General features: G+C 47.7%; 1 protein-coding gene across 1 annotated transcript in view; it reads right to left on the bottom strand.

Moving 5' to 3' along the window:
• LOC144731846 (protein-arginine deiminase type-2-like) overlaps positions 1-8314 on the bottom strand; it is a 32958-nt gene continuing 24644 nt past the window's right edge. Inside the window, exons 12-16 of the mRNA XM_078613129.1 lie at positions 6484-6631; positions 5485-5590; positions 4539-4621; positions 2334-2459; positions 1-1612 (exon numbers count right to left, since the gene is read on the bottom strand). Coding sequence (XP_078469255.1) covers positions 1373-1612; positions 2334-2459; positions 4539-4621; positions 5485-5590; positions 6484-6631 — 703 coding nt within the window. The 3' untranslated portion in view covers positions 1-1372. The remainder of the gene's footprint in view (positions 1613-2333; positions 2460-4538; positions 4622-5484; positions 5591-6483; positions 6632-8314) is intronic.

The following is an 8314-nucleotide window of genomic DNA, read 5'->3' as shown; positions in this document are numbered from 1 at the left end:
CACGTTTAAACAATTTATTGAAAACAGTGCAACATCAATCAAACACCAATATTTTAACCACATCAATTTGCAGTGGCGATTATTCAAATATTAAAGAGAAGTACACCTGGAAATGAGGCACTTCTCATAAATGTACTACTGATTTTGGTCCATGGAAGTTACATTAAAAAGCAAAGCGAATCACATGACTTGGTGGCCTGTGGTCGAACCTGGCGCCAACGTCTTTTCAATGCCGAGACGCGTACAAGAGAAGCATTTTGTCCCCTGTAAACCAGAGTACATTCGCAGTCGGATATTGTCAAGAAATTCTCCTCGCATTTAATTCAAGCTAAATTCCCAACTCTGAAAGTTTGACGCTCATGCAATGAACATTAAGTCTCACGTGGCTGAGCGGGTGGGAAAATTCCTCCCTCTGACGTGTGGAGCCAGAGGTCACTTCTAGCTGTCTCAGAGGTAGCGCTGCTATATCCTCTTCAGTGAGCCATACCATAACACAAGGGGGGGGGGTTGGCTGCACTGCTGAATGAGACATCCCAATGGATATTTCGTCTCAGACATGATGCAAACAGGGCGATTGGGATAAAATTGTGTAAAGTTTAAAAGCCATATAAAACTATTCTTCACATGAATCTAAATCATTGTTGCCACGGCCAATTAGAGTGATGCACACTCGTTACATGTTTTTCTAATTTAAACTTTTCTTATCGAATGAAAAACTGGATGCCAGAGTTAAGTTGATCCTAGGGGCTCTAGTTATCCTTCAATCTCAAAGGACTCGCAAGTAAATTGGGGGATGAATAGGCCTGCATAGGCATGAACATCATACCAGCCACAGTTTTCTTAAATGCCTTTCCCTACACAATGTTTGCAATGATTAGGCAAAAGTCTGCAGCAAGAGTTACTTGGCTTAGATAACACCCTTAGACAAGCCTACTATTTATTTTAAGTCCTTAAAGAGCTGGCACGAGTTACCTGCCTGAAATAATCAAATCACCATACATGATTACAGCCTGGATTAATACTCACAAGACAGTTGCCTGAATTGAGCCCAGAATCTCATGCTTCTTTCCACTGCAACCAGCTGAGCAAGCTATGCCAGGGCTGTGCCAAGCCAGCCCTGGTGGGACTCGGGAGGTGCTGGGTTGCTTTTTCACTGCACCAGACGAGCCATGCCAGGGCTGTACCGAGCCAGCCCTGGCATTGACTCGGGAGGTGCTGGGTTGTTTTTCCACTGCACACACAACAGCCAGTGGGAAAACCAACCACCTGTACCATGCGGTCCTCGCACTGGCTTGGCTCGGACGAGCCAGCGGATGATGGGCCATCGACACGACGTGGGCTGTCGTCTTCACGCCCAGGGGCTTGACGGGTCTCACAGGGGGCCCACGTCCCACCAGCGGACGCCGGCGAATGGTGAGCGGCGAGTGTTGGAGCCGCAGTGCACCTCGCCCAGATTGAGGTGGTAGGTCTTCAGGTCGTCGACGAAGTGGCAGGCGAGGCCCAGGGGCTCGAGCAGGGAGCGCACGCGGCTCTCCAGTGGGCACTGCCCATCCACGTGCGGCCAGAACGGCTTTGGGATGCCTAGCTGCTTGTTGAGCACCACCATGTTCACCTGGGCCACGGGATGGCACGGGGGACGCAAGGAACACGGCGGGGAGAAATTAATAAGCCTGTGTTTTAACGATGATATAAGGAATAATATACTATTTTGCAGAGGTACTCGGCAGTCAGTTATAGAGCATTCCAAGTTGATCGTAGAGAAGGAGTGGGGCAGTTTAGGGTACAGTATACAAAGTATGTATGTACGGTGAACTTCTTTCGCACCGTACGTGGCCAACAGTGCTAATGGGAGGTGCGGGGTAAGGACGACAAACTAAACACAACAACAAGCAGTTCTAAGGAAATGAGTTTCCAATGGCTAAAGTCACGATACAGCGCAAGCACAATGCGATCGCAGTGGTGAATGATGAATGTTTACAATTGAGACTGCCACTCGTGTGACCACTTGGCAGCATCCTAAAACAAACAGATCTAAGAGAAGGGCACGGCAAGATGCCGGATGGCTATCGTAAACACAATTCGGATATGCGAAGGAAGATTTATATCGCCATTTATAACAGATGCCGGTTTAATTGAGCATTCCGGATGGTAAAGTGCCAGATAAATAATAATAAAAAATGAAGCTTCAAATATTAATGGTCCTCAACTATTTGTGATGGACAGGTCGCTTCTGAAAAAGAGCTATATAGATCAGTGGGCCTTACCTGGTAAAATAAAAAAAATAGTTAAACAATTAAAGAGTGGAGTTTTGGTAACAGAGCGGCCACACGCACCACATCAGGGAAGTAGGCCTCGGCCTTGCTCTTGTTGAGGAGGAAGAGCACGGGGAGGTCGATGATGTCCGCCTCCTCCAGGCCCAGCTCCCTCTTGAGCACGTCGCGGTTCCAGTCAACACAGCGCTGCCACCACAGTCATTGCCATTAATACGCGTGTGTGCGTGTGTGTGCATTTCTTCACAGGTGCTCACTAACAGCACTTGTCCAAAAAGTCTGTCAAGACTATACAGGGGATCTGTGTCTTTGTACCTTACATAATTGGCTCGTGATTTTTGGCGATTTCAGTGGCGATTTACGTCAATTATTTTTGATATGCATGTAGTATTAATAATAACGAACGATTAAAAAAAAGTAACATTCAAAGCCATCAATTGGGGCTGCCTTTGGCCTTAAGGAAACAATAGGCTTTTGCTCATGAAACGGATATACGGTGAAGTCCTCGCTTAACGCGTGTTCACACAGCGCGCGTTCCTCGCTGCGAGACTTTCTTCTGCGAGTGAACAATCTCACACACAAGCGGAACGTGCCTGAGCGGTCGACGACGAACTACTTTCTTGAGCCGCGCGACTAAGCGGTATGATACAGTAACGCGGAATGATACAGTAACGCGACGGTGTGCCCTCATATCAGTTGTATGTCCTACCATCAGATGAGTTCATTCTGCAAACGTGATTCAGTCTGTTAATTCCTCGCTTAATGCATTTACACTGCCCGCAGCACTTTTCAGGAACGCATCTACCGCCGTGTAATTCCTGAACACGAATGAATCCCACCCCCTGCACGAAGGAGGTGTTTGGAGGACACCCTCAAATCGTGTGTGTGTGGTTATCTATGGGTATCAGTGTGTGTGTGGTTATCTATGGGTATCAGTGTGTGTGTGGTTATCTATGGGTATCAGTGTGTGTGTGGTTATCTATGGGTATCCGTGTGTGTGGTTATCTCTGGTTAACATTGTGTGTGTGTGTGGTTATCTCTGGGTATCAGTGTGTGTGTGTGTGGTTATCTCTGGGTACCAGTGTGTGTGTGTGGTTATATCTGGGTCTCAGTGTGTGTGTGGTTATCTCTGGTTATCTTTGTGTGTGTGTGTGTGCGGTTATCTCTGGGTATCAGTGTGTATGTGGTTATCTCTGGGTATCAGTGTGTGTGTGTGGTTATCTCTGGGTAGCAGTGTGTGTGTGGTTATCTCTGGGTACCAGTGTGTGTGTGTGGTTATCTCTGGGTATCAGTGTGTATGTGGTTATCTCTGGGTACCAGTGTGTGTGTGTGTGGTTATCTATGAGTACCAGTGTGTGTGTGGTTATCTCTGGGTAGCAGTGTGTGTGTGTGGTTATCTCTGGGTACCAGTGTGTGTGTAGTTATCTCTGGGTATAAGTGTGTGTGTGCGTGGTTATCTCTGGGTACCAGTGAGTATGTGTGTGTGGTTATCTCTGGGTATCAGTGTGTGTGTGTCGTTATCTCTGGGTACCAGTGTGTGTGTAGTTATCTCTGGGTATAAGTGTATGTGTGTGGTTATCTATGGGTATCAGTGTGTGTGTGTGGTTATCTATGGGTATCAGTGTGTGTGTGGTTATCTATGGGTATCAGTGTGTGTGTGGTTATCTATGGGTATCAGTGTGTGTGTGTGTGGTTATATCTGGGTCTCAGTGTGTGTGTGGTTATCTCTGGATATCAGTGTGTGTGTGTGTGGTTATCTCTGGGTATAAGTGTGTGGGTGGTTATCTCTGGGTATCAGTGTGTATGTGGTTATCTCTGGGTATCAGTGTGTGTGTGTGGTTATCTCTGGGTAGCAGTGTGTGTGTGGTTATCTCTGGGTACCAGTGTGTGTGTGTGGTTATCTCTGGGTATCAGTGTGTATGTGGTTATCTCTGGGTACCAGTGTGTGTGTGGTTATCTATGAGTACCAGTGTGTGTGTGGTTATCTCTGGGTAGCAGTGTGTGTGTGTGGTTATCTCTGGGTATACGTGTGTGTGTGTGGTTATCTCTGGGTACCAGTGAGTATGTGTGTGTGGTTATCTCTGGGTATCAGTGTGTGTGTGTCGTTATCTCTGGGTACCAGTGTGTGTGGTTATCTCTGGATATCAGTGTGTGTGTGTGTGTGGTTATCTCTGGTTATCAGTGTGTGTGTGGTTATCTCTGAGTATCAGTGTGTGGTTATCTCTGGGTATCGGTGAGAACAGGTCCACCTCTGGGTGAGTACTGTACCTGCACATATGCATTTTCAGTCGTGATGTTTTTGTCATCGAGGATGTCCTGAATCTTCAGCTTGCGCTTCAAGGATGAGACAACTGTGGGGGATCATGGATGGGAAGAGGGCGATCGCGAAAGAGGAGATGGGGGAGGACAGAGGATAGGTTTTATTGCTTACAGCATTGACTGCAACTAGCATTACTGCCTGTTGTAATTACAACTAGCAGTAACTACAACTAGCAGTACTTACTCTCCGCCTGATGATGCTAGTTGTAATTACTGGTGAAACGTCATACTCAGATTGTAAATGTTGTGGATTGGCTCTCCAACACACCGGTGTGCTGCGCTAGTAACAAATTGGCATGTTCTGTTTACGTGACAAACCTCACTAATTGGCTATCGAACCCAAAAACCCCGTATCATGGATTCTGTGATAATGTTCAATGCAAAACCGGTACCAGTTCTTGGCACAAATCAATCTCTGCCACCCGAAGAGAGATGCCAATTCCCTGGCTGTCTAACTGAAACCCAAGACAGGTGGCAGCCCTGACTTTATAATGCCGTCCAATGTTTGGTGCTTTACAGTTATATTTCTTGGAAATGCAAGGATATTTTCCCAAAACGTATTTTTTCTTTCTTTGCAACTCACAAAATGGAAGTCTTTACAAAAGGGTCCGTGCCTCATTTTTCTCTTCTAGTCAATCATGACCCATCAGTATTAGAATACAGCCTAGAAAAAGCCTAAGGCCCAATCCACCACGTTTCCATTTTGCATGCTTTCAGATGCCCTCAACCAGCAGAAGACGAGTACGTAGCTGCACATTAAAGCTGAACACAAAAACGTAGTCGTCCAATGTGCGGGACACCGCTTCATTTAATACCTAGGATCTTGCGCTGCCAACTGCAGCTTCAGCATCGATGTTTATAAATCTGCAACCTGCACATTTTGTGACGAGCTCACCCTCCGGGCAGCTCTCAAAGAGGCGCTTCTGGCCGTGTCCCTGCTGGTGCAGCTCCTTGAGGAGACGAAGACACGCGTCGGGGCTCGCGAGCAGCAACCGGAACCCCTGTGTGTCGCACGGCGGCACCACAAGCACATCGCACACAACAATACAAACACGTAGAACACAACGACAATAAAAACACCACGCAAAGCACAGCAACACAAACACATCGCACACAACGACAACAACAACAACACAAACACGATGAACAACGGCAATAACAACACCACACAAAGCACAACACAATGCACGGCAACACAAACGCATCACACACAACGACAATAACAATACCGCACAATGCACAGCAACACGAATACATCGCACACAACGACAACACCGACAACGCACAACACCGTACAACAACACAAACATCGCACACAGTGACAATGACATCAACACAAACACATCGCGTATAACAACAACAAAAAGAGACAAAGATTGATAGCAGCCCCGCCGTTGGGCAGGGGCCTCCCGCCCACGTCTTCCACTCTTCACGATCTCTTTGCCACCGCCTTCTCGTGCATACCTCGAAACCGCATCTCATCCCACAATATAATTTTCCCATCTTGGCTAATCACATGGGCATTTATTGCAGCCGAATGCTCTCAAAGCATATTGATTTTAAACGTGAAGGGAAAAAACCGGAGGACCCGGAGACAAATCCTCGCGACCGCAGGAAAAACATGCAAACTCCAAATATACAGCAGGCGTCAGGGTCAATATCAAATCCACGACCTCCTGTGCACCAGGCAAGGTAGTTAACATCTCGCCACCGTGGCGCCTCCCTGACCCCCACCCCCCAGCTACTACCAGACCTACCCCGACGACCCCCCCCCCCCTTAACCTCTCCCGCCTATCCTCCTAACCGTCACCAAAACTACACCACCACTTTCTAAATCACAACAACCGCCATCATCTCCTGTGCAATCGGACGACAGTTAGCCGTCATGCCAAACCTTGCGGTCGGGTGCCGGCACGAAGCTCATGAACTCGTCGACGTGGCCCACGGTGAGCCAGTCGCTGTAGAGCTCCACGGGCGCCTGCACCTGCTGCGCGAACAGGAACTCGCGTACAGCGGTGGCCATGTTGCGCCCGGCGCGCTCTCTGCAGGGACGGGACCACACACGAGGCAAGCGGGGCGTGGCGGGTCAGGGCGGGTCGGGATGTCGCGCCGGGGCGACAACGGCGGGCGACGGGGTCGGGGGGATAAGGGGACAGGAGGTGGAGGGGGAGTGCGATGAATGGGACGTTCCTGCGAACGAGGGACCCATTTGAGCTCAAGGTGGGGCGTGGCACGTGCCTGTAGTCCTGCCACTCTTTGAGCGATTGATGCAGTGGTGGCGTGGTTGGCTTCGGTCCTGGTGCAAATAATTAATTGGGCCCCCCTATCCCTCCATCTTAAATTTTCCCCCACTTTGTTTCATAAATTGTTACATCTCAATTATCAAGCTGTTTCATGACCGTTCCCCTCTCGTCTGTGTGTGCGTGCGAGCTGCTTAATGAGCTAATTCTTTACGTTTTCTGGCTTTCTGCCGAGTACGGTTATGATGCTGAATCATACTGTACAGTATTGTTGTGTTAAGGTTTGGTATTGAGCAGTATGCCACGTTCATTTAAAAATATCGCACGATATGTTGCTAGGTGTGTACAAGTTGTTTGTATGCTGGTGGTCACATGGATATATATTTTTTTACTATCAGGAAGCCACTTAGAGCTATGCCCTTTTAAATCTAAATTGAAAACTCATTCTTTAAAACTGATGTTTGTACTTAGTTGAGCCTGCAATCTGAAATGTAAATGTTTACATCTGAACTTCAATATTTGATTAGTTTCTTGTCCTTCCCCCACACCTCCGATTAGCACGGCTGGCTAACGTACGGTGCGAAAGAAATTCAACGTACACACATACATACAACACCTGGACTCCTCTGGCTTATTGGCAGTGTCATCCCTTTTATTATATGTTATGTTTCGGTTTGGGTCTAATTGTCCACGGTCAACTGACGTTGGCTGTAATAAGCCACGGTCCCTTACGTTATGGCAAGCTTCGGGGCCACTTCCTGGAGTCGTGGAGTTCTGCCATTACTAGAACATTTTATAAAAGCGTGTTTTAAAAAAGTTTTTTAAAATATTACTTATTTTATTTGTGTAGATGATACCTCTTTTGTATTCTTTCTTGTTTATTTCTGTCTCATTTGTTACACTTTTTTTCTTGACGACGGGTGTTCGAGGAATCGCCGATTCCAATACAATTGTTACATTCAACGGCGAGCGCATGTCCAAATGTGCTTTCGTGTGAATTCCAGTCGTGCGCAAGGGCAAATGCGTTCGGGAGCTAAACGCCAGTTTTCGACGTCCGCTCGCCACGACGAGAGTGCTTCAGGGGAGTGCAGCAGCTTTGCCATTTTCTCCCATTGAAGGGGGCGAGGTCTACAGTGGTCCACTATATACTTGAACTGATTAAGGCTTGTGCAAATGAGAAAGCTATTTTTACAAGTGGGTTAACGGGGTGGGGGGTGAAGATAACCGTACAAATGAGACAGAATAAACGTGAAAAAAATTAAACCCAAAAGAAGTGGAAGTGGAGGGGGGTGGAGCTGGGGTCAGGAGGTGCATTGCGCGATGAACCCGCCGACCCGAGTTCGAATCCCGGCAACGTTAAACATCGGTAAGAGAGCGCTAACCTAAACCGGGCCTGGCCCATTCCCTCTCACCAAACGTGAAGGATGGTGGAAACAACCCCCTGTGATTGACATTGGTGTGGAGTGGCCTTAATGCGGAAGATTT

This window comes from Lampetra planeri, chromosome 40, assembly GCF_965212315.1.
Source record: "Lampetra planeri chromosome 40, kcLamPlan1.2.h2, whole genome shotgun sequence".
NCBI classification, from domain to species: Eukaryota; Metazoa; Chordata; class Hyperoartia; order Petromyzontiformes; family Petromyzontidae; genus Lampetra; species Lampetra planeri.
This window is presented reverse-complemented; position numbering and strand designations above follow the sequence as displayed.